Source organism: Amblyraja radiata, chromosome 38 (assembly GCF_010909765.2).
Source record: "Amblyraja radiata isolate CabotCenter1 chromosome 38, sAmbRad1.1.pri, whole genome shotgun sequence".
Taxonomy (NCBI): domain Eukaryota; kingdom Metazoa; phylum Chordata; class Chondrichthyes; order Rajiformes; family Rajidae; genus Amblyraja; species Amblyraja radiata.
The window spans coordinates 6,591,496-6,618,195 of NC_045993.1; the positions used below are offsets into that span (position 1 = coordinate 6,591,496).

The 26,700-nt window shown below is 51.4% G+C and overlaps 2 protein-coding genes across 2 annotated transcripts in view; one reads left to right on the forward strand and one right to left on the reverse strand.

The window, feature by feature from the left end:
- aco2 (aconitase 2) overlaps positions 1 to 8,970 on the forward strand; it is a 36,538-nt gene extending 27,568 nt beyond the window's left edge. The window contains exons 13-18 of the mRNA XM_033013560.1: positions 422 to 544; positions 2,952 to 3,107; positions 3,554 to 3,745; positions 5,236 to 5,368; positions 6,940 to 7,061; positions 8,375 to 8,970. Coding sequence (XP_032869451.1) covers positions 422 to 544; positions 2,952 to 3,107; positions 3,554 to 3,745; positions 5,236 to 5,368; positions 6,940 to 7,061; positions 8,375 to 8,509 — 861 coding nt within the window. The 3' untranslated portion in view covers positions 8,510 to 8,970. The remainder of the gene's footprint in view (positions 1 to 421; positions 545 to 2,951; positions 3,108 to 3,553; positions 3,746 to 5,235; positions 5,369 to 6,939; positions 7,062 to 8,374) is intronic.
- A 5,203-nt stretch (positions 8,971 to 14,173) lies between these two features.
- Positions 14,174 to 25,428, reverse strand: LOC116966912 (GATOR complex protein WDR24-like). Its single transcript, XM_033013284.1, is given in 9 exon segments — positions 14,174 to 14,391; positions 14,974 to 15,158; positions 16,077 to 16,414; positions 18,718 to 18,822; positions 20,020 to 20,144; positions 21,202 to 21,632; positions 21,634 to 21,967; positions 22,560 to 22,737; positions 24,707 to 25,428. Coding segments are annotated over 9 exon segments (2,337 nt in total). The 5' UTR covers positions 25,179 to 25,428; the 3' UTR covers positions 14,174 to 14,222.
- Positions 25,429 to 26,700: the final 1,272 nt, after the last annotated feature.

The window sequence follows — 26,700 nt, forward strand, 5'->3', positions numbered from 1 at the left end:
CTTATCTCTGTGTCTCTCCCCCTGCCTCTCCCCTGACTCTCAGTCCGAAGAAGGGCCTCAACCCGAAACGTCACCATGCCAATTAGCCTACAGACTCGTACATCATTGCACGGACCTGTACATGTGTGGGAGGAAACCGGAGCACCCGGAGAAAACCCACGCAGGACACGGGGAGAATGTACAAACTCCGTGCAGATAGCCCCCGTAGTCAGGATTGAGTCTGGGTCTCTGGAGCTGTGAGGCAGCAACTCTACCACTGCGCCACTGTGTCAGAATGATCATTGAATATCACAACTCTGTGTCGATTGCTGAGCGGGGATTTGTGTTTCCCGCCACATTACTGTTGTCAGGTGATCTGCTGGTCTACTGACCCGACAAATAGCAGCTGCTGACTGCGTGCTTGTGCTCTTGTCTTTTGCAGATCGTTACAGCCTTTGCCATTGCTGGCACCTTGAAATTCGATCCTGAACATGATTTTCTGACCGGAGTCGATGGGGAGAAGTTTAAGCTGGAGGCACCATCTGCTGATGAGCTGCCCACCAAGGTACGAGGGACTTCTGGATGCGTTGGGAAGCGAGGGGGCAAATTTATTGACGAGCTGCTTCCTCTTAAACTCCACAGACATAATAATAATAATGTATCTTTATTGTCATCGCACAGAGGTACAACGAGATTTGGAATGCAACTTCCATCCGATGTAATAACTTAATTAGCTAAAAATTTTGACACCCAGAGAGACAAGATTTAAAAAAATAGTTAAAGCAGTATAAAGTGCAAATAGGTCTGTGTTGGGTTGATGTGTGACATGACCATCCGAGGCAGACAGTTCATGGGGGGGGGGGGGGGCACTCAGCAGGACCGGTTCAGAGCCGCTATAGCTCTGGGGATGAAGCTATTCCTAAGTCTGGAGGTGCGGGCGTAGAAGGCCTTGTAACATCTGCCGGATGGTAGAAGTTCGAACAGACTATTGCAAGGGTGTGAGGAGTCTTTATGAATGCTGATGGCCTCCCTGAGGCACCGTGTATTGTAGATGCCCTCCAAGGCTGGTAGCTGCGTCCCATAAAATGCTGGAGTAACTCAGCGGAGCGGGCAGCATCTCCGGAGAGAAGGAATGGGTGACGTTTCGGTGCGAAACGTCACCCATTCCTTCTCTCCGGAAATGCTGCCCGCCCCGTTGAGTTACTCCAGCATTTTGTGTCTATCTTTTATTTAAACCAGCATCTGCAGTTCTTTCCTACTCTTCCCTTAAACTCCAGCAGATTCTCTGGCTCTCAAGATGGTCATAAACCCCATCTCAAACTTCTGAAACTAAGTCAAGTGAGATAACACTCGAGCATGGCACCTCCTTTTGCCTGACCAGAGCCTCAATTTCTCTCATCATCCAGATTTCCTTCCACCCACCTTCCTTGCCCTTCACTCTAACTGGACAGTTGCCGTCACACTTTTACAAGCCTTCCACATTCCAGACGCTCTTTCCCCAGCAAACAACCTACTCCAATCAACGTTAGCAAGTTCCTATTTAATACCATCAAAGCTGGCCTTGTCCCAATTCCGAGTTCTGATCCAACCCAATGTTGCCTGATTGAGCATGGACATGTTGCCATCGACTGGGCCTTTGCGGAAGGACATTCTTGCTATTGAGGGAGTGCAGCGTAGGTTCACCAGGTTAATTCCCGGGATGGCGGGACTGTCATATGCTGAGAGAATGGAGCGGCTGGGCTTGTACATTCTGGAGTTTAGAAGAATGAGAGGGGTTCTTATTGAAACATATAAGGTTGTTAAGGATTTGGACACGCTAGAGGCAGGAAACATGTTCCCAATGTTGGGGGAGTCCAGAACCAGTTGCCACACAGTTTAAGAATAAGGAGTAAGCCATTTAGAACGGAGACAAGGAAACACTTTTTCTCACAGAGAGTGGTGAGTCTGTGGAATTCTCTGCCTCAGAGGCCGGTTCTCTGGATACTTTCAAGAGAGAGCAAGATAGGGCTCTTAAAAATAGTGGTGTCAGGAAATATGGGGAGAAGGCAGGAACGGGGTACTGATTGTGGATGATCAGTCATGATCACATTGAATGGCGGTGCTGGCTTGAAGGGCAGATTGGCCTACTCCTGCACCTATTGTCTATTGGCACTACCCACTGCCTCCACGTTGAGGTTCTTTGTTAAAACCTGCTGTTTATCCAAAGTATGGCTGCCTGCTGGGGTGGAGACCGATTTCTCCCTGCTGCCCTGTGGAGCCATGCTGTTAACACCACAGGGATTCATAGAGGAATGTCTACCTTTCCCACCTTTGGGGCGGCACAGCGGTAGAGTCGCTGTCTGTTCGGAGTTTGCATGTTCTCCCCGTGACCGCGTGGGTTTCCTCCTGGTGCTCCTGTTTCCTCCCGCACTCCAGAGACAAACGGGTTTGTAAGTTAATTGGCTTCTGTAAATTGTCCCCAGTGGGTAGGATAGTGCAAGTGTACGGGGTGATCGCTGATCGGCATGGATTTGGTGGGCCGAAGGGCCTGTGTCCATGTTGTATCCAAGTAAAAGGAATAAGCAAGTAAATGGCTCCTTAGTCACCATGTTGATGCCGACCATCATTATTTATACTAAACTTGCAATAATCCAGTTATTTATTCTCCTCACTTCTCGTCAACTAACCTTCACCCCCTGCCACAGACTCATCTACAAGCCATGGGCAATTTACAATGGCCGATAAACTAACAGCATCCCTAAATCAAAGTGCCAGGAGGAATCTAGCGTTTTCGAAGGGGGTGAACCTGCAAACTCCACACGGAGAGCACCGGAGGACAGGATAGAACCCGTGTCTCTTGCGCTGCGAGATGGTGGTTCTAGCCCATGATCTGCAGCTGAGGGGGGGGGGGGGGGGGGCAAAACCGAGGGTTGTGATGGGGGAGAGAGAATGCGGAGAGGGCCACTGGTAACATTTTGTTTCTGGTCTGGAAGGACTTTGACCCTGGCCAGGATACATATCAGTACCCGCCAAGCGAGTCCAAGGGCATTGAAGTGAACGTTGACCCAAAGAGCCAGCGGCTGCAACTACTGGAACCATTTGATCGTTGGAGCAAGAAGGATTTGGTGGACATGAGAGTACTGATTAAGGTGAGTTCTAGATAGTGAAATGGATGAAAATATGAAACTTGTAGTAAACATTATTCCCTTTATGCTGTATCTGTATACTGTACAGATTGATTGCTATGTCTAGAATTTCCGCTGCCCATAATAGCATGCAACAAAAAAGCTTTTCTCTGTACCTCGGTACACGTGACAATAAACTAAACTAAACTAAAATGAAACAATTTGAAGGTTGGACCAAATGGACCAAAGAATTTGTGCTGTATTTGGAAATTTTTTGAAATCAAAGGATTGAACTAATGCTCCAGAACTCCTTCGCTCAATGGGAAAAAATGTGGTCCTTGCTTCGACTCGGTCTTGTGTTCACCATCTGTGGTTTTTAGCTTTGAACCTCGAGTTTGTTGCAGGTTTTTACCCCAACCCCCCCCCCCCCCCCCCCACCGATTCTAACTCGTGTTTTCCGATTGCTTTAGGTGAAAGGCAAATGTACCACCGATCACATATCAGCAGCTGGGCCGTGGCTCAAGTTCCGCGGGCACCTCGATAACATTTCCAACAACCTGCTCATCGGCGCGGTTAACATCGAGAATGACAAAGTCAACCAGGTCAAGAACTTGATCACCAACGAATACGGAGCCGTGCCTGACACAGCCCGCGCGTACCAGGTAGGCCAATCTACGGTTGGTGGCGTGAGTTTAATTTAGTCTAGTTTGGAAATACAGAGCAGAAACAGGCCCTCATTGTGATCATGGCTGATCGTCCCCAATCAATAACCCGTGCCTGCCTTCTCCCCATATCCCTTGACTCCACTAGCCCCTAGAGCTCTATCTAACTCTCTCTTAAATCCATCCAGTGACTTAAAGGTCTGTCCCACTTTCACAACCTTTTTTACTCGTGGACATTTTTCATCGGGCTAGAAAAAACGCCCAGGCCTACTTGATGCCATGAGTACCTACGGCTAGCATCACGACCTCCTATGGCCTACCTACGACCTCCTACGACCTTGTGACGACCATGCTGCGAGTATGAGTCAAAGGCAAACTCGGCAGAGGTCGTGAAGTAGGTCATGAAAGTGGGACAGGCCCTTAACACTATCCTACACACTTGGGGCAATGTACATTTTTTACCAAGCCACTTGGCCTCCAAACCTGTACATTTTTGGAGTGTGGGTGGAAACAGGAGCTCCCAGAGAAAACCCGCGCAGGTCACGGGGAGAAGGTATGGACAAGCACCCGTAGTCAGGATCAAACCCGGGTCTCTGACGCCGTACGACAGCAACTCTACCACAGTGCCGCCCGGAGCGTTAAGCTGATAGTATAGGGGTGGGCTAAATGGATTTGGCTGCCTTCCTTGGCTTTATCCGTGCAGGATGGGCAACAACAAGAAGTGTTGCACTTCGCTGGGGTGCCGCCGAGCTGAGAGAAACAGAATCGGGTCGACTAGGTACAGTGACAGTAACTTTAATCAGCTGTCAGCAATGCGCCTCTAAGCCGGTGACAAAGGGCAGCACCCATCCGGCTGGGCTGGTGTTCTCGAAACCCGGCCACTGGGGGATAAATGTCTGCGGAAGTCGGCTGTGGGAACGCATCCACCGGCTGCAGCCGGGCCGGAGTTCCTGAGCCCTGGCCACCGGCGGCAAATTCGACCCGCCGATCGGCGCGGAAGTACCGATGAGGTCAGCCTAGGAACCACATTTTCGGGGGGGGGTTATTTTTATTAGAAGCAATTGTACAGGGATAAAACATTCGGCATCTAAAATTATACAATTATTGTGCAGCTTCATTGTTATCCTTATAACCTAAACCATGAAAATGAAAAAAGAAAACAAGAAGAAAAAAAAAAGAATAGAAGGTGAAAAGATAGATCGAAAAAGAACAAAAGAAAGACCCCTAAACTACCGGGTGGGGGGGTGGGGGGGGTTCAAGTGCACTCTCGTAAGTTTTGTCTGAATTAAAGGAGGTCCCGGTCCATCAGTCACTGGCAACTCGGTGGTGGGCCCGTGTCTCTAAACTCTATTTGAGATTTTGCAAAGGGGGGGGAAATTAAGTGGCTTAACTAAATTAACTGCGCGATGGACCGTCGAGGATTGTGTCCACTCTGAGTTTATTGCCCCTGAGGCAGAGCGACCTACAGAGCTGTTTTCCTCTCCTCGCAGAAACAAGGCATCAACTGGGTGGTGGTCGGAGATGAGAACTACGGCGAGGGCTCTAGTCGGGAACACGCTGCCCTCGAGCCCCGGCACTTGGGAGGTCGCGCTATCATCGTCAAGAGCTTTGCCCGAATTCACGGTAGGTGACCGTCGCGTCGAGGGGACCCGTCAAACGTTTTGGGAAACCGCGGCATAAGGTGGCACAGTCGCACAGCTGCCTCAGCGCCAGAGGCCGCCTCAATCCTGTCCTCCGCTGCTGTCCAAGTGGAGTTTGCACGTTCTCCCAGTGACCCCGTGGGGTTTTCTCCCGGTGCTCTGGTTTCCTCCCACAACCCAGAGAAGAATGGGTCGGTCAGTAGTTTAATTGGCTCCTCTGTTAAATTTCCTGTAAGTTTAGTCATTTAGAATCTGTGGGAGGTTGATGGGAATGAAGGGAAAATAAACAAAGATTTAGGTAGTCAACTAGCAGTTGGTGGGCTGATGATTGAAGAACTGTACACTGCAAGGGCCAGGAAGCGAGCGGGCAAGATCATCTCTGATCCCTCTCACCCTGGCCACAATCTCTTTGAATCACTTCCCTCTGGAAGGCGACTCCGGACTGTCAAAGCTGCCGCAGCCAGACATAAAAACAGTTTTTATCCACGAGTAGTTGCTCTACTCAACAGCCAAAAATCTGTAGCCTCCCTTTGATCTGGTATTTTGTTGGTTCACATGCTGGATCAATGGTGTTTTATCATTCATGTTTTATTATTATTAATGTTTAGTGTTTTCTGAATCATGCATAACTGTCGCTGTATGTCATGTTGTTACTTGTGGGCGGAGCACCAAGGCAAATTCCTTGTATGTGAATACTTGGCCAATAAACTTACTTACTTACTGAAGGGCCTGTTTAGAGTCATAAAGTGGTGCAATACGGGCACAAGTCTTCAGCCCAACTTGCCCAAGCCGACCAAGATGCTCGTCCCACCTGCCTAACTGTGGAAATCCCTCTAAACCTTCATACTGAAGCACCTATCCAAATAACCTGTAAATGTTGTTATATTACCTGCCTCAACTACCTCCTCTGTACGGAAAAAGCTGCCCTTCAGATAGGTTCCTATTAAAGAGTCCCTCTCACCTTAAACCAATGTCCCCTGGTTCTTGATTTCCTTTCTCCGGATAAAAGACTCTGTGAATTCACTCTATCTATTCCCCTCATGATCATGTATCGTCCTGTGTTCCAAGGAAAATAGTCCTCGTCTACCCAGCCTCCTCAATTCCTGGCAATATCCTCGCACATATCCTTTCTATAGATGCGTAGGAAGGAACTGCAGATGCTGGTTTTTTACAAAGATAGACACAAAACATTGGAGTAACTCAGCGGGTCTAGCAGCATCTCGGGAGAAAAGGAATAGGTGACGTACGGCGTTGAGGCGGCTGCGGGCCGGCAGGCCGTTGCCATGTGGAATTTTTGAACACGGTCAGTTTTTCGGAACCCCGCGCGATGTCAGGACCAACTCCGCACAACTCCATACGGCTCCGGCGATCGAAGTGGGACCGGCCCCGCGAGGCCGCACGGCTCAAGAAACCACGTTAGGTCGCGCTTGCCGCATGCAGTCGCGTGCTCGTGGGACAGGCCCTTAACTGAGTTCTTGCACCAGAGATGAATTTCATTCTGTGTTTGATGGGGGGAAACAAGAAAACATAATGTGGATTTTGTGTTTGTTGCAGAAACCAACCTGAAGAAGCAAGGCTTGTTGCCCCTCACCTTCTCCAACCCCAGTGACTATGACAAGGTGCAGCCTGACGACAAGGTCTCCATCACTGGGCTGAATGAATTTGCACCTGGAAAGGTAATCTCACCTGGAGTCGCACCTGAGCCCCTCATTCACTGATGCCAAAGGTGGCGCAGCGGTAGAGTTGCTGCCTCGCAGCACCGGGGACCCGGGTTCCATCCCAACCACGGGTGCTGTCCGTACGGAGTTTGTACGTTCTCCGAGATCTTTGGTTTCCTCTCACATTCCAAAGACGTACAGGTTTGTCCGTTAATCGGCTTGGTGTAAATGTAAAATTGTCCCTAGTGTGTGTATGCGGGGGGTCGCTGGTCGGCGCGGACTCGGTCGGCCAAAGGGCCTGTTTCCGCGCTGTATCTCTAAACTTAACTAAAAAGATGGCTTTTAGACTCCATGGATACATGCGTTGGGTTTTCAGCGCATAATTTGTATCTCATGAGATCTAACTAATGGTAGTGATTCCCTGAACAATGATTCCCCTTACAACCAATTTGTGGGAGAAATTCGAACATTTGTTAAAATATCGTGCTGCAATTGGTAGAGATGCTGCCTCACGGCTCCAGAGACCCAGAATCCATCCTGATCCCGACCTCGGGTGCTGCCTGTGTGAAGTTCGCACGTTCTCCCTGTGGTCGCCTCAGTTTCCTCCGGGTGTCCACCCCGTCCCAAAGACAGGCGATATTGTCGGCTGATTGTCCTTCTGTCCATTGCCAAATGTGTAGGGAGTGGATGAGAATGTGGGATAGACGGGTGATTGATGGTTGGGGTGGATGAGATTGGACGAAGGGCCGATGTCTCCAAACTTAAAACCTCCCACACCTCAGCATCAGTGTAAGGTGGTGGTTAGTTCACAATTTTGAAGTCCCGGCAACCTCTGCTTGTAATGTTTATACTTTAGATTAGAGATACAGCGCAGAAACAGGCCCTTCGGCCCATCGGGTCCGCGCCGACCAGCGATCCCCGCATATTAACACTATCCTACACACACCAGGGACAATTTACACTTACACCAGGCCATTTAACCTACATACCTGTACGTCTTTGGAGTGTGGGAGGAAACCGAAAATCTCAGAGAAAACCCACGCAGGTCACGGGGAGAACGTACAAACTCCGTACAGAGTAAGGAGGGTGTAGGGTAGAGGGGTGAATGGAAAATATGAAGAGTAATCATCCTACAATAAAGGTACCTACACCAGCTCCGGTTTATTCATCAGGCATGGGTTGATCCATATTCAATTCTTTTCCCACGCATTCATTCGCTGCAGTTGGATTTAATTTCCTATTTTGTTCTCTCCCCCTCCTCAAACCCCCTCCTCTCCCCACCCCCTCCTCTCCTCTCCTCCCCCTCCCCCCCCCCCCCTCTGTCCTCTCAGCCACTCACGTGTATCCTTACGCACAAGAATGGCAGCAAGGACACAGTCGAACTCCACCACAGCTTCAACGAAGGACAAATCGAGTGGTTCAAATCCGGCAGCGCACTCAACAGGATGAAAGAACTGAAGAAATAAGGAGGCCCGCTGGAGACGGTGTCCAAGCACTTGATTGTATTAATGGAGCTGTCCCTCGTCCGCCTTGTCCGTCGCTCGCCCTCCAGCGATCGTTTCCGTGTATTCAGTAACCGTGCCCACTCCCTTCTGATGGACAATCAACATTCGGCCTGCGCTTGTGATTTGACATTTTAAATATAATCTGGTCGTCGTCTCCGACCTCCTCGTGAAGTGAATGGATCCCAGTCTCTGTTGGCCTGTGGGAAGCTATTTATATTTTTCTCTGTACATTTTTTTTTTTTTGTGAGTGTGTGTAGTTTTTTTTTGTTTTGCCCCCACCCCTTCCCCGACTCGCCAGTGGAAGCCGAAGATCAGCATTTGGTTTTCTCGTGACCTTTTCTCAAGGTGTCGCCAATCAAGTAACGTGGTTTTCAAAGAGAAAAAAAAAACAATCAGCTAATAAAATTGGAAACCAAAAGCTACACTTGCTCGAGCTGGTGAATGATTGCCTGTGCGGTGGTGTAGTATAACACGCTGTCCAGCTCGAGAGCCCGTGACGACTGGTGCATGATTGTTAACACATGGAGGAGCTGTGTCTGTATAACTGGGTATTAGTCCCAGGAGCTCGAGGCCCAGTGAATGTTCATATTCATATGTGATCGGAGCAGAATTAGGCCATTCGGCCCATCAAGTCCATGGCTTGATCATGGCTGATCTATCTCCCTTCTCCCCATAACCCCTGACACCAGTACTAATCAAGAATCTATCTATCTGCCTTAAAAAAAAAAAAAATCCAATATGAACTTGGCTTTCACAGCCTTCTGTGGCAATGAATTCCACAAATTCACCACCCCCTGACTAAAGAAATCCATCCTCATCTCCTTCCTGAAGGAACGTCCTTTAATTCTGAGGCTATTACCTCTGCTCCTGGACTCACCCACTAGTGGAAACATCCTCCCACATCCACTCTATCCAGACCTTTCACTATTCGGAACATTTCTATGAGGTGTCCTCTCATCCTCTGGATGATCTTTTCTGGAGTAGCTTTATTACAGGGTAGTTCTCCAGCATGTGTGAGGTTTGATAACTGATTGCCCATTAGTATAGGAGTGGGTAGGGTAGCATCGTGAAACAAGATGTCTCCCCATTAGCCTGTTAATGTAGCTCAAGAATTACTTATCTCTGTCGCATTTTGTTCTCATTCCCAACTTGTTTGGCTGCCTTGTGTAGGAAGGAACTGCAGATGTTGGTTTATAACAAAGATAGACACAAAGTGCTGGAGTAACTCAGCGGGTCAGGCAGCATCTTTGGAGAAAATAGACAATAGGTGCAGGAGTAGGCCATTCGGCCCTTCAAGCCAGCACCGCCATTCAATGTAATCATGGCTGATCATCCCCAATCAGTACCCCGTTCCTGCCTTCTCCCCATATCCCCTGACTCCGCTATCTTTAAGAGCCCCATCTAGCTCTCTCTTGAAAGCATCCAGAGAATACGCCTCCACCGCCCTCTGAGACAGATAATTCCACAGACTCGCCACTCTAGGCTAAAAGAGTGTTTCCTCGTCTCCGTTCTAAATGGTTTACCCCTTATTCTTAAACTGTGGCCCCTGGTTCTGGACTCCCCCAACATCTGGAACATGTTTCCTGCCTCTAGCGTGTCCAGACCCTTAACAATCTTATATGTTTCAATGAGATTCCCACTCATCCTTCTAAACTCCAGAGTGTACAAGCCCAGCTGCTCCATTCTCTCAGCATATGACAGTCCCGCCATCCCAGGAATTAACCTTGTAAACCTACGCTGCACTCCCTCAATAGCAAGAATGTCCTTCCTCAAATAGGTGAGCACCTTCAGATTCTGACCCAAACGTCACCTATTCCTTTTCTCCAGAGCTGCTGCCTGACCTCCTGGGTCTTTTTCCCTCCTTTCTTCCTTGAGGCACTTGGGACTAAGTTGTCAAAGCACCATGGTTTGTGTGGTGCAAGTTTCTCCAACTTCTAAACAAGACCCTGCCCACATCTCAACTTTTAAAGGCAAAGCCAAATCTCCCAACATCAGGCAGCGCGGGAGAAGCACTGATCACAGCACTCTGTGGCAAGGAACTGCAGATGCTGGTTTATACTGAAGGTAGACACAAAGTGCTGGAGTAGCTCAGCGGGCCGGGCAGCATCTGTGGAGAAAAAGGGATAGGTGACGTTTTGGGCCGGGGCCTTGTGTCTATCTTCGGTATATACAAGTTCCTTTTGACACTCTCAACCTAATTCCTGCCCCTCCTATCTTCCCCTCCCACCACTACTATCACTCTGAGAAAGGGTCCCAACCCGAAACGTCGGCTGTTCTCGTGAGTTGCAGCCTGACCCGCTGTGTTCCTCCATCACTGCCTTGAGGATGGATAGTTTTCTGCCCTGTATATAATTTTGTGGGCATAGTCTAGTTGAAGATTAATGGTTATTTGTGAGATGCTCCCGACAGGAACATCTGCCGTGATCTCCTGGGTCTGGTGAGTGTCGTTCATAAATAGAACAACCTGCCTTCCACGTGACCCCAGCCCTGGGCAACTTTGACCTGATCTCCTTTTGAGTTTTTGCAAGTACTCCACCATGCCACAGTCACAATCCCCGCTGTGATCCTGGGGTGGTGCGTCTGCGTTTAGCTGTCGTAGATGAATTCCATTAAAATTAGTCCCTGGCAGTCGCCTAAAGAGTTGCCTAAGTGGGACAGGCCTTTAAGGCACCAATCTAAGGAGCTGGGAGACAAAAGTGCTGGAGAAACTCAGCGGGTGCAGCAGCATCTATGGAGCGAAGGAGATGGGCAACGTTTCGGGCCGAAACCTTCTTCAGACTGAGGAGCTGGGAGATCTAAGCAGGAGGGGGACCAGAGATGTCACTCTCTCCCTGTGCCCCTCGTTTTCCTCGGATCCTCCTCTCTTCCTCCGCATCCCAAGGATGAAGTGGAAGGTTAATTCCTGCTGCAAACTGCCTGCAGTGAAGGTGGGTGGCAGAACAATTACTGTGATGGGAATTTAAGAGAGTATAGGTGGAGAGATTGCAAGTAAGTGGAGGGGAGGAACTGGAGCTGGTGGGATTGCACAGAGTTGATGGGCTGAATGGCCTCTGATGTGATTAGAAAATGTGATATGAATATGGCTTCTGGATAACGAGGCCTCGTTTGGCAACGTGCAATACAGTATATTCAAAGGATTGTCACAAAGTGCTGGGGTAATTCGGAGTTTGTTTAAGAAGGAACTGCAGGTGCTGGAAAATCGAAGGTAGACAAAAATGCTGGAGAAACTCAGCGGGCGCAGCAGCATCTATGGAGCGAAGGAAATAGGCAACGTTTCGGGTAATTTGGAGGGTCAGGCCGCATCTCTGGAGAGAAAGGATGGGTAACGCTTGCGGTCGGAAACCCTTCAGAAGGGACACCCATCCTTTTTCTCCAGAGATGCTGCCTGACCCGCTGAGTTACTCCAGCACTTTGGGCTTATCTTCAGCACAAAACAGCATCTGCACTTCCTTCCTCCACAGTAGATTGAAAGTTGGGGGGTTTAGAAAAAATTGGTAATTTTACCTTTCATACCCCAATAATAGAAATATATTTTAATTTGCTCTCCTGGTACTTACCCATGTGGTTATGGTCTTCTGTAAGCAACTTCATACTATACTTTGGCCTTCTGTCTTGAAGCCAAGCTCTTCAATTGAGTTTCAGATTCTGTCAGCCACAGTTTTGCTCAGTGATCGTTTATGTGGAGTTTTAGAGGGTGCGTGATAAACACTGTGTGGACCCCCACCCCCCACCCCCCCCTCCCCACCAAGAATGAGGCAGAAATGATGAGTGTGCACAATGAACCAAACTCAAAAAGAAAACTGGAAGGTGGGGGAGGGGCAATAAGGTCCATCAGTGATAGGAGCAGAGTTAGGCCATTTGGCCCATCAAGTCTACTCCACCATTGGACCCATCATGGTTGATCTATCTTCCTCTCTCAGCCCCTGTCTTCTCCCCATAACCTCTGACACCTGTACCAATCAAGAGTCTGTCTCTGCCTTAAAAATATCCATTGATTTGGCCTCCACAGTCATCTGTGGCAATGAGTTCCACAGAATCACCACCCTCTGGCTAAAGAAATTCCTCCTCATCTCCTACGTAAAGGAATGTCCTTTTATTTTCTGAGGCTGCGAACTCTGGTCCTAGACTCTCCCACGAATGGAAACGTTCGCTCCACATCCACTCTATCCAAGGTTGACGGGTTTGCTTTGCAAAGGGCTGGGATAGGCGTGATGGGCTGAATGGCTTGTGTAACAGAATTGTGAGTTGCGGTGTTCATAATTGAAAGGCTTTCTTCCCCATCCTCCCCACCCCCCCACACATCGGGTTGTTCTTAGCTGTGACCACTTTTAATCTTTTGACGACTGTGGGCAACTCCAGTCCGACCTGGGACAAGCCTTTCGATTATTTGGTTCTCCAGACCTGCTCTAGAACAGTGCTTCCTAAACTATTTCAGTGTCATTCAACCTTGAGTCTATCAAGACATTTCATTCACCCTCGACTAAATTTTCTTTGGAAATTTTGCCTTATTCTCCCTCGTGTATAATTTTATATCTCATTTATTTTGTCACATGAGCAAAAAAACATAAATGAACTAATTTCTTAAAATAATTTCATTCCCCCTTGGGTGAACCATTCACCAGGTTAAGAAGCACTGCTCTAGAACAGCAGCCATGCTGGACCAGACGGATTGTTCTACCATTCAAGTACATCATGGATTGTCTGTGTCCTAATTCTTTCCTGTTTGGTTTCTGTAATCCTTATTGTCCTTGCTTAATAAAATGCCATGCCATTTTTTGAAAACTGGAGCCTTGCTGACTTTTGGGGGTGGAGGGGGAAGGGGGGAGGAATGGAGGAGGAGGGGGGGGGGGGATAGAGGAGGGATAGAGGAGGGGGGGAGGGATGGAGGGATGGGGGGGGGGGGGATAGAGGAGGGGATAGAAGGGGGGGGAGGGATGGATAGAGGGAGAGGGGGGGGAGGCAGGGGAAAGGGGGGGGAGGAGGAGGGGGAGGCGGGAGGGCAGAGAGTTAAATACTTTGTCTACCACCCTTCAAAATGAACCAGCTCCAGCCAGCACTTTTAAACAGCCTACCCAGGCTGGGTTAGTAATGCCGTTCCTTAATCGATGGTTCAATGGTGAATTTATTTGTCACATGTGGGACTGCACAGTAAAATTATTGTTGCATATTTACACAAGCAGGCGCATCCCATCCATGTGTTGGTGCCATTTCCAAAGTCCAGTCTGCTCATGAATGGGTTGGTATATTCTTACTGAAAAATGGGCTGGTCAACTTGAACCTCCTCACGGTGGCATCCATCCATGAGTTGGGGGATATCGATGGAGTTGGGGGCGGGGGATGAGTGAGGATAATCCATCCCACCTGTAACAATTAAACCCCATTGTTCTTTGGTGCCGTGTTTACTATCGGGCAGCGCTGCCTGAAGTCCATTGTTGTGTCGGTCCGTTGTGTTGGGATAAAGTGATCTCAGCTCCAACAAAGACACAACGTGCTGGAGTAACTCAGCGGGACAGGCAGCATCTCTGGAGAGAAGGTCTCGACCCGAAACGTCACCCATTCCTTCTCTCCAGAGATGCTGCCTGTCCCGCTGAGTAACTCCAGCAGGTTGTCTCATCTTCGCTCCAACATCTTAGCCTGCCGCCGAAGTTCCCTCCGAGGAAGCTGGAGATGGCGTCTACGTGTATTCACACAGGTGCCCGCATCCTGTCGGGCAGTGGGCGTGGAGTTGGAACCAGTCCATGATGTGCTGCAGGTGCCCACCGTGGGTGCAGCCCTGGCACCAGACAAACAGCCCCTTCACCGCGTGGTGGCACACGGCACACTTGCTCGCTCCCTGGTGACACCTGGCAACACAAACCATCCGTGACTTTAACTCAGGTGTCAAAGAGACATCGAGCGTGGAGAAAACAGGCCCTTCGGCCCAACTCCTCCATGCCAGCCCACTAGCCCCATCCAGCCACTCCCATTTGGCCCGTGTCCCTCCAAAGTACCTTGGACGGACACAAAAATGCTGGAGTAACTCTGCGGGTCAGACAGCGTCTCTGGAGAGAAGGAATGGGCGACGTTCCGGGTTGAGTCCCTTTTTAGACCTTCCCTCCCTCCCTCCCTCCCTCCCTCCCTCCCTCCCTCCCTCCCTCCCTCCCTCCCTCCAGCAGGGGGCAGTCGGTGGCCGCAGTGACCTGCCACGCTGACAATGTTACAAATTATTCCATTTAGTCCCTAATGGTCATTCTGTGTTCCTGGTGGCCCCTCCCCCACACTGGGGTTCCCCTTTTATTGTCTGCGTCCCCCCTCCCCCACCCCCCCCAATCACACTGGTTCCCCTTTTGTTCGTTGCAGCTCCCCCCCCAATGCTGGGTTCCCCTAAGTTCTCTGAGCCCCCCCCACTCGCCCCCCCCCCGCCGGTGTGCAGCGCCCCCACTCGCCTCTCACACATCCAGCCGCGACTGTTCATGGGCCGCTTGCAGTTGTTGCAGTTGATGTGCAGGGTGGTGGAGGCCTGGTTCAGGCACGTGATGGACCGGCACGTGCTCAGCTTGATCACCTCGTTGGCCACGTTCCACAGGCGGAAGCGCTGCAGCAGGTCGATGTAGGACGTGTACCAGTGCTCCTGCCGGCGGGCGGCAAAGACACAGGACGTCATTCTTCACCCATCGCCCGCCCTGCCCCGGCCCCGCCCGTCATTCACAGCCCTGCCCGGCCCGGCAGCAGCTGCCGGCTCCAGCCCCAAAACCCTGCGTGGAGTGTGTGAGTGGGCAAGGATCGCCAAGGACAGGCGCCCCCCCCCCCCATTCCTCCGTGGTGGATGGGCCGCATCGAGAACAAAGGGGGGCCAGCAGTGGGGGGGGGTCCGAGAACAATGGGGTGCCTGCAATGGGGGGGGGGGGTGAGAGAACAAAGGGGGACCTGGCCTGGGCTACCGCAGAGAAGAAAGGGGGGCCCGCAATGGGGAGGGGGCGGAGAGAGGGATCCACAGAGGAAAAAAAAAGAGGGACCATTGGGAACTTGGTAACTTTGTTGCTGCCCTTTAGGTGGCCACTATTTGCATACCTTGTGTGTGCAAAATAAAGAATCTCACTGGGTCATGTCACATGTGATAATAAAGCTCGCTTCATTCATTCAATAGAGAGGGGGGGGAGACAGGAGAGGAAGCTCCTCATCTGTCAGACTATCTCCAACAAGGACCCTGCATCTGCCACAGATAGACTGCTAGTTTAGTTTTAGTTCAGAGATACAGCGTGGAAACAGGCCCTTCGGCCCACCGGGTCCGTGCCGACCAGTGATCCCGGCGCACTAACACTATCCTACACACACCCTCTCGGGACAATTTGTGAATTTATACCAAGCATTTATACAAACCGGCACGTCTTATGGAGTGTGGGAGGAAACTGAAGATCTCGGGGAAAACCCACGCGGGTCACGGAGAGAACGTACAGACAAGCGCCCGTAGTCGGGATCGAACCGGGGGCTCCGGAGCTGTGAGGTATCGACTCTACCGCTGCGCCACCGTGATCCGGTTTGTCCGTACCTGTGTCTGCTCATCGATCTCCTTCCTGATCCGGTCTCCCAGCACGATGAGGACGGATATGGCCATCTGCACGTCGCCCTGCTCGGCGTAGAAGCACATCATGTCCCTGACGATGGGGTTGAAGTAGTCGGTGGTGAACCCGTGCTCGAAGGGGGGCTGCGAGACGGACACCAGGGAGATGCCCTCGGTGGGCGTGAGGGAGACGGAGTCCGCCTCATTGCCGCTGATCTGGGGCGAGTCCGTCTTGTCTGGGAAGTGGTCCAGGGTGGTGGGGTGGTCCAGGATCTCGTGCCGCAGGGGGAAGCCCTCTTGTGGGAGAACAAACTCGTGCTCTTCACCTGAGGAAAAACCAGCAATCGCTCAGAGTCAAGAGTGTTTTACCGTCACAGAGTCAATGAGTGATGCAGCGTGGAAACAGGCCCTTCGGCCCAACTTGCCCACACCGCCCAACATGGCTGTAGGAGGGGGGGGGAGGGGCAATAGGACCCAGGAGTGTCATACCATGTGGTGTATGGGCCTACAATGCAGAAACAGGCCCTTCGGCCCACCGAGTCCACACAGCCCAGCAATTCCCGTACACTAGCACTATCCTTCACACCAGGAACAATCTACAATTTTTTACTACACTAGTCCCACCTGCAAACATTTGGCCCATGTCACTCCAAACCTGTCCTAACCATGTACCTGTTTAAGAAAGAACTGCAGATGCTGGTAAAATCGAAGGTGGACACAAAATGCTGGGGAAACCCAGCGGGTGAGGCAGCATCTATGGGGAGAAGGAATTGCCGATGTTTCGGGTCGAGGCCCTTCTTCCTGAAGGAAGAAACGTTGCCAATTCCTTCTCTCCATAGATGCTGCCTCACCCGCTGAGTTTCTCCAGCATTTTGTGTCTACTATCCATGTACCTGCCTAACTGCTTCTTAAACGTTGGGATAGTCCCAGCCCCAACCACCTCCTCTGGCAGCTCGATCCATACGCCCACCACCCACTGTGTGAAAAAGTTACCCCTCAGATTCCCATTAAATCTTTTCCTTTCACCTTAAACCTATTGTCCACTGGTCCTCTATTCCCCTACTCTGGGCAAGAGACTCTGTGCATCTACCCGATCTATTCCTCTCTTGATCTGAGACACCTCTATAAGATCGCCCCCTCATCCTCCTGCGCTCCAAGGAATAGAGTCCCCGATAGAACAATGACATTCTTACTTGCAGCAGCACAACAGAATATGGAAACATGGTACACCATAAACTATATAATAAACGAGAAAAAAGTTCAGTGCGTGTGTATATATAGTGTGTCACAAATACACACATATATATATATATACACGCACACGTACATACACACAAAAAACAAACAATAATACTGTGATGATAATAACAATAATAGTCTATGTAGTTCAGAGCTTATTTGAGGTTGTCGTGTTTAATAGCCTAATGCCCATCCATTGCAGTCTCCAACACAACAGCATAGACACACAACACCCTGCCCGCTCCACCCCACTCTACACATCACGATGCCTCGGCACGGCCAGCAGCATAATCAAGGACAAGTCACACCCCGGCCACTCGCTCCTCCCCCCTCACCCATCGGGCAAAAGGTACAGAGGTGTTAACGCACACCGCCAGATTCAGAGACAGTTTCTTCCCAGCTGTTGTCAGGCAACTGAACCATCCCACCAACCATGAGAGAGTAGCCCTGGACTACGATCTACCTCAAATGGAGACGCTCGGACTGTCTTTGATCAGACTTTACTGGCTTTATCTTGCACTAAATGTTAATCATGTTATTCACTCACGCGCACACTCACTCACACACACTCACACACACACACTCACTCACACACTCACTCACACACACACACCCTCACTCACACACACTCACACACACACTCACTCACACACACACTCACACACACACTCACTCACACACACACACACTCACTCACACACACACGCACTCACACACACGCACTCACTCACACACACGCACACACACACTCACTCACACACACACACTCACACACTCACTCACACTCACTCACACACACACGCACTCACTCACACACACGCACTCACACACACGCACTCACACACACTCACTCACACACATGCACACACACTCACTCACCACGTGCTCACACCCCACACTTACACCTTGCACTCGCACCACTCACTCCCCAGTCACTCCCACACTCATTCACTCGCACACTGCTCACTAGTACACACTGACACTTGAACTCAACACACTCACTCACTCACCACACGTCACTCACTCACACACACAGACACACACACACACTCACTCACACACAATCACACTCACACACTCTCACACACACATACACTCACACACACTCACACTCACACTCACTCACACACACTCACACACTCACACACACACACACACACACACACTCACACACTCACTCACACACACTCACACACTCTCACACACACATACACTCACACTCACACACACTCTCACACTCACTCACACACACACACACACACACACACACACACACACACATACACATACACACACACACACACACACACACACACACACACACACACACACACACACACACACACACACATACACATACACACACACACACACACACACACACACTCACTCGCTGCCACCTCATGATCCACGATGAAGAAGTCCTCCTCATCCCCCTCTCCATCACCGAACAGGTAATCCGCTGGTGCGTCGCTGCCCTCCGTCTCCTCGTTATCTGCAGCGGTGAAAAACACAGAGGCCTCGTTACTTGGACCCTCTCCAGAGCCAGCACATCCTTCCTCAGATACGGTGCCCAAAGCTGCTCACAATACCCCAAACGCAACCTGACCAGCGCCTTGTAGGGCCTCAGCATTACATCCCTGTGTGTGTGTGCAAGCCCTCTCAAAACAAATGCCAGCATTGCGTTTGCTTTCTTTACCGCCCTTAGTTTCCCTCTCCCCTGACTCTCAGTCTGAAGAAGGGTCTCGATCTGAAACATCACCCATTCCTTCTCTCCGGAGATGCTGCCTGTCCCGCTGAGTTACTCCAGCATTTTGTGTCTATAAGGTCATAAGGAATAGGAGTAGAATTAGGCCATTTGGCCCATCAAGTCTACTCTGCCAGAATATGCTGAGAGAGACAAGAAGCCAATGAAATAATTGAAGATTCGTAGTTTACTAATGTAACAGTCCAATTAAATTTGTAAAGCTGTGAGTGGTCATGAGGTCATAAGTGATAGGAGCAGAATTAGACCATTCGGCCCATCAAGTCTTGCTATTGAGGGAGTGCAGCGTAGGTTTACAAGGTTAATTCCCGGGATGGCGGGACTGTCATATGCTGAGAGAATGGAGCAGCTGGGCTTGTACACTCTGGAGTTTAGAAGGATGAGTGGGTATCTCATTGAAACATATAAGATTGTTAAGGGCTTGGACACGCTAGAGGCAGGAAACGTGTTCCCGATGTTGGTGGAATCCAGAACCAGGGGCCACAGTTTAAGAATAAGGGGTAAGCCGTTTAGAACGGAGACGAGGAAACACTTTTTCTCACAGAGAGTGGCGAGTCTGTGGAATTCTCTGCCTCAGAGGGCGGTGGAGGCCGGTTCTCTGGATACTTTCAAAAGAGAGCTAGATAGGGCTCTTAAAAATATTTGGAGTCAGGGGATATGGGGAGAAGGCAGGAATGGGGTACTGATTGGGGATGATCAGCCATGATCACATTGAATGGCGGTGCTGGCTCGAAGGGCCGAATGGCCTCCTCCTGCACCTATTGTCTATTGTCTACTCCGCCATTCAATAATGGCTGATCTATCTTTCCCTCCTAACCCCATTCTCCAGCCTTCTCCCCGTAACCCCTGACACCCGAACTAATCAAGACTCTAGCCATCTCGGCCTTCACAACATCCACTGACTTGGCCTCCCCCCATCTTGTGTACCTTCGTTGGTTTGCAGTAGGGTGACGGTGGAGTCCAGGGGAAGGCTGTCCTGCCGGTTCTCCAGGCGCCCTCGATCGAGCTTGGCCTCGCCGCTGAGTGTCGCAGTACCGTCTTTCATGGTGAAGCTGGAGGCGAGAAGGAGGAGAAAATCCTTGAGCAGCGAGGCCTTACGCCACACAGCAGGTGGATGCAGCCCAGACCATCGCACAAACCAACCTCCCCTTCCACCGACCGAGTCTTCCACCCCAAACCTCGCCCGTTCCTTCTCCCCACAGATGCTGCCTGGCCCGCTGAGTTACTCCAGCATTTTGCGTCTAACTTCGGTGCATCTGCAGTTCCTTCCTGCACAGCAACTGCAGGTGCTGGTTTACAAAACAAAAAGGCACAAAGTGCTGGAGTAACCCAGGGCGGGTCAGGCAAGTGAGCCACAGCTAACACGGGCCCAAGACTAACATGGGTGCATTGAGGTTAGGTGTGTCTACCATCAACACATGGTACCTGTACGGAGTTTGTACGTTCTCCCCGTGACTTTTCTCCGAGATCTTTGGTTTCCTCCCACACTCCACAGATGTGCAGGTTTGTAGGTTAATTGGCTTGGTGTAAGTGTAAACAATTGTCCCTAGTGTGTGTAGGATAGTGTGCGGGGATCACTGGTCGGTGCGGACTCGATGGGCCGAAGGGCCTGTTTCCGCGCAGCATCTCTAAACTAAACGCTGCAGGATATCAATGATGCATCCCGCTGTCACTTCCTTCCTCAGGCCTCTCTGCTCCAGGGAAAACAATCCCGTCATTCCCGGCCTTTCCTACACGAATGCATGGTGACATGTGCAGGGTCACTCGCATGGCCTAATCCATGCGTGACCAAATGCACGCATGCACAAGTGAATTTGTGCATGCATGCATGACCAAATGCTTGCGTGACAGTATGCACATATGCACGCATGACTACATGAGCATGTGTGATAAAATGCGTGTGAATGTATGTGCATGTTTGTGTGCAAACGATTGCTTGCATGACCAAATGCATGCGTGACTGTGTGCACATATGTACACGTGATTGCATGTTATACCAAATGTGTGTGTGACTGTATGCACACGTGCATGAATGATTGCATGCGTGACGGTATGCACCGGTGCATGGATGATCATGAGTGCTGCGGTGCATGCGTTGCTGCATGTTACCTGCTGAGGGGGTGCCCGGCCTTGCCCGTGGCCTGCGCCGCTCCCCCGGCCGCGCCAGCGTAGATGATCTTCAGCATGGTCCAGATCTGTGCCACCTGGTAGCGGCGCAGCTCCCGTGCAGCACCGGCATTGCGGTCGCAGAGCTCGGGCAGCGGCACGCCGCTCAGGCAGTACCGCCGGGCCGTCTGCGAGAACCAGTCCATGGAGGCGGCTCCGGGCAGCGTCTCGAACACGCTGAGCGCGCTGGAGACGTTGGCGAAGTGCTCGGCGGGGTCAGCCCGCCGTACGAAGAAGAACGGGTAGCGGCGGTCGTGGCCGAAGGGCTTGCGGGCTCCCTCGGCCGCGCACAGGCTCTCCTTCACCGCAAACGCCACGTCCCCCCTCAGCCCCACCGACAGACCCTCGGGCACGGCCTGGCTGGCCGGGCGGCTGCGCGTCCCTGAAGCTGTGGTGGAAGAGCGTGCCGTCCTTGGAGCCCGACAGCAGGTAGTGCGGGTCGTGGGCGTGGCGCCAGGCGATGCCCGTGGTGACGTCGCGGTGCTCCTCGAACATGGCGAAGGGCACGTACGGCCGCCGCACGTCCCACACGTACACGTTGTGGTCCACCATCATGGAGCAGGTGGCGATGTGGTACCGCCGGTCCGGGCGCCACAGCACCCGCGCCACCGAGGCGATGGTCTGCACGCAGTGCGTCTCCCGCGCCTTGTAGCCCGTCAGCTCCCACACCTTCACCATCTTGTCCCGGCCCCCTGTCACCAGGCATCCTCTACGGAGAGAGACATCAACATTAACATCACCCGCGGACAGACAGCATCGCACAGTGCGCCCCCACCAACACAACACTCCCCAACACCCCCCCCCTCACTCCCCACCAACACAACACTCCCCAACACCCCCCCCCCCCTCACTCCCCACCAACACAACACTCCCCAACTACCCCCCCTCACTCCCAGAGTGCTGGAGTAACACAGCGGGTCAGGCAGCATCTGTGGAGCATAGACACACACAGAGTGCTGGAGTAACTCAGCCGCTGAGGCAGCATCGCTGGAGAAAAAGGATGCGTGATGTTTTGTGTCGGGGCCCCTCTTCAGACTCAATCTAACACTGTTGGAGTTGCTGCCTCACAGGGCCAGAGACCCAGGTTCAATCCTGACTACTGGCAAATGGGCTCCTATCGATTATGAACCAATGCACAGATGTGAACACACACACATACACACACAGACTCGTGTGTACATGTTCAGTTGCACACTCTCGCATGTGAAGGCCCGTGTACACGCCTGGGCCGCCGCCCCGAGCACCCATCAGCGCCCGCCCACCCACCCACCCATCACCCATCCACCAATCAACCAACCCACCGGTCATCAGGATGCCAGTCGCAGGAGAAGACGGGCCCGTTGTGAGCAGTGAACATCCTCTCGCACCGGTCCGGCCGCCGCATGTCCCACAGCTGCACGTTGCCGTTCTCGAAGGTGGCGGCGAAGGTGAAGAAATCGCGGGCGCTGAAGTGGACATCACGCACGCTCTCCGACTGACCTGCAGGGCAACGGGCATCACAGTGAGGGGGATGTGGCGCTGGTTGGCAACGTAAGTTCTACCAGCAGAATTACGCCATTCGGCCCATCAAGTCTACTCCGCCATTCTATCACGGCTGACCTATCTCCCCCGCTCAACCCCATTCTCCTGCCTTCTCCCCATAACCCCTGACAGACACCTTTACTAATGGCACGTGTTCAAGTGTTCATTCTCCTGCCTTCTCCCCATAACCCCTGACAGACACCTTTACTAATGGCACGTGTTCAAGTGTTCAAGTGTTCAAGTGAGTTTATTGTCATGTGTCCCTGTATAGGACAATGAAATTCTTGCTTTGCTTAAGCACACAGAAAATAGTAGGCATTTACTACAAAACAGATAAATGTGTCCATATACCATGATATAAATATATACACACATGAATAAATAAACTGATAGTGCAAATAACAGAAAGTGGTTGGTAATAATCAGAGTTTTGTCCGAGCCAGGTTTAATAGCCTGATGGCTGAGGGGAAGTAACTATTCTTGAACCTGGTTGTTGCAGTCTTCAGGCTCCTGTACCTTCTACCTGAAGGTAGCAGGGAGATGAGTGTGTGGCCAGGATGGTGTGGGTCTTTGATGATACTGCCAGCCTTTTTGAGGCAGCGACTGCGATAAATCCCCTCGATGGAAGGAAGGTCAGAGCCGATGATGGACTGGGCAGTGTTTACTACTTTTTGTAGTCTTTTCCTTTCCAGGGCGCTCAAATTGCCGTTGGCGCAGAGGTAGAGTTGCTGCCTCACAGCGCCAGAGACCCGGGTTCGATCACGACTACGGGTGCTGTCTGTACGAAGTTTTACGTTCTCCCCGTGACCTGTGTGGGTTTTCTCCGAGATCTTCAGTTTCCTCCCACACTCCAAAGACATACGGGTAACTTGTAGGTAAATTGGCTTGGAAAATAAGGGTAAAATTGTCCCGAGTGTGTGTAGATTAATTAGTAGGACTGGATGTTACTATCCCTATGATGTTTCACTACAATTGACATTTGGTATTCTTGGGGGTGATCACTAGGTGATTTTGCTACCAATCAGACAAATCTTCAGTTGTGTACCTCAACGCCATGGGTGTTTCGGCCTTTTATCACAAGACACCCTCAGTCGAGGCAGGGTGATCAGCCCTGGGTGTGTGTCTTATGGTTAGCCTAAAGATGGTCACGTGGCAACCCAGACAACATCTTTTCTCTTCAGCCAGTGACTGCTCCATTCGCCTTTTTTCCTTCCATCTTCCATAGTGTTAAGTGTGCGGGGATCGCTGGTCGGCGCGGACTCAGTGGATCTGCGCTGTATCTTTGTGCCTTCCCTCACAGTGGGAACCATTGTGGGGGGGATGTTTTTATGTTTTACTAGACCAAGTGCAGACCCGTTGGGTCTGCTCCCCCAACGCAGCCATCCCCTACCCGTAGCCCCCACGGGAGACATGGTCCTCCAACTCAAGCCCGTTCCCGCAGTCAGCAGTGCGGCTGTTTTTAAATGGTGTCTTTGAGGCGAGCGCCAGCAGCCGTTATGGTCGCTGGCCAGCAGGAGGCGACAAAATGTGTGAGTGGGGGGGGGGGGGAGAAGGATTTTATTAAAAATGTGTACATAAACACGACGAAAGTGGATACTTGGAATGAAAAGTGAAATCTCTACCGAAATGGAAAAAATGTCGGCGTTTCTGGGTCTGGCGTTGGCATAGCAACGAATCAAAGGCTGGCAACCACAAGTCAGGCAGAAACACAGCCAGCCAGCCAGCCAGCAGCCACAGAGTTTTAATATTATATAGATGTTAAATTTCTTTCAAATGTTATGTCGTATTCTTATTAATGTGCTGCAATGGCAACTTGAATTTCACTGCACCAATTGGTGTATGTGACAATAAATGAACCTTATGAGCCTTTATCTGTAAACTAAACCAGCGTGGCGCAGAGGAGGGGAGGTTCCGTCCTGCAGGTTACCTGAGAAGGTGCAGACGGATTCTTTCTTTCGCAGGTCAAAGCATTTCATGGAGCCATCCTGGGATCCGCTGAGCAGGATGTAGAGCTCTAGTGGGTGGAAGCACACCTTGTTGACGGTCCGTTTGTGCTCCATGAAGAGCTGGTCCTGCTTGTTGCGCGAGGGCCTGGCCAGATTCCAGGTGACCACGGCTCCGTTGGTGGCGGCCGTGGCCAGGAGGTTCTCCTCCATCTGGTGCCAGGCCACGTCGGCGCAGCTGAGGTTGAGCGAGGGCTTGCGTCCCACCCGCAGGTTGGCGCGCTCCGACAGTCGCTCCTCCTCCACGCTGTAGATCTTGAAGATGTTGCGGCCCGCCACCGCCACCTGCCCGCCGTCCCGGGACACGCTGATGGCGTTGGCCGGCGCGTCCAGGTTGCACCACATGGTCTTGCCGCTGACTGCCGTGCCGCCCAGAGCCGTGGGCATCCGTGCCATGGCTGCTCGCCCTCTGTGTCTCTGCAGACCCTTGGTGGGGGTGGGGAATAGCTCGGGGGGGGGGGTCTTAGCTGATCCTCGGTGTGGGGACAATGTGGAGGGGGGGGGGGGTTCTGCTGACCCTTGGTGAGGGTCGGGACTTGGTGGGGAATGAGTGGGGAATGGGGGGGGGGGTGGGGTTAGGATCTTTGCTGACCCTTGCTGGAGGTTGGCAGGGGTGGGGAATAGGGGGGCGGTGTGTTGTTGCTGACCCTCGGTGTGGGGGGGGGTGGGGACGATGTGGGGGGGGAGTGGGTCACAGCTGACCCTTGGTGGGGGGTGGGGAGGGGTGGGGAGGAGTGGGGAACAGGGGGGGGGTGAGGAATGGGTTGGTGGATCTTTGCTGAACCTCGGTGGGGACGATGTGGGTGGGGGGGGAGTGTATCACAGCTGACCGTTGGTGGGGGTTGGGATGAGAGGGGTGAGGAATGGGTTAGGGGGGGTCTTTACTGAAACTCGGTGTGGGGGGGGGGGCGATGTGGGGGGGGGCGATGTGGTGGGGGGGAAGTGAATCACAGCTGACCCTTGGTGGGGGTGCTGACGGGGATGGAGGGGGATACACTCTGTTGACCCTTGGTGAGGTTCAGTGATGGGGTGGGGTGGGAGGGGGGGGTCTCACCAGCCAAGCACCTCCCACCCTCAGTCAGGCCCCGATGAGCAGAGTCAACGGGTATCAAACATCGAGTAAAGGTTCCAAGATCACAGCATCTGGAGAGGAGAATTAGCACAGTCATAGAGTCACACACAGCATGGAAACAAGCCCTTCGGCCCATCACATCTATGCCGATCAAGATGCCTCATCTAAGATAGTTCCATTAAGTCATAGTCACACAGTGTGGAAAGAGGCCCTTCGGCCCAACTGATCCATGCCCCATGTAAGTCCCATTTAGACGGGGCATGGTGCCTGACCCGCTGCCTGACCCGCTGAGTTACTCCAGCTTTTAATGTCTATCCTCCGGCAGGACATACTAAAAAAGACACAAAGTGCTGGAGCAACTCGGCGCGTCAGGCAGCATCTCTGGCGAACATGGATAAGCGAAATTGGGATAGCATAGAACTAGTGTTAGCAGTGATCAGTTGTGTATCATCCATTTTATTTATTTATTTATTTATTTAAAAATATTTTTATTAGAAGCATATACATATAATTGCCAAAACACGATTTGCTTACCAGTTACATATATACAAAGCTTCTATTTTTTATAAAATTGTTAATGACATTTTTGGTTATATCTTTCAATCAATCATTCAAAGATGTATGGTCGCAGGTTGACGCGGACTCGGTGGGCCGAAGGGCCTGTTTCCACACTGAGTCTCCAAACTAAATTCACGGACAGATTTCAGCTCAAGTTGGACCTGAACATCGAGTCAAAAACGTCGCTACCGCTGCTGACTGAATAACCAAGTCCTAAACCTAAATATGGAAACGTGAAATGAAACACTTAAGTAATAAGACAAAAATAGACAAGGATTCCGGCTGCTG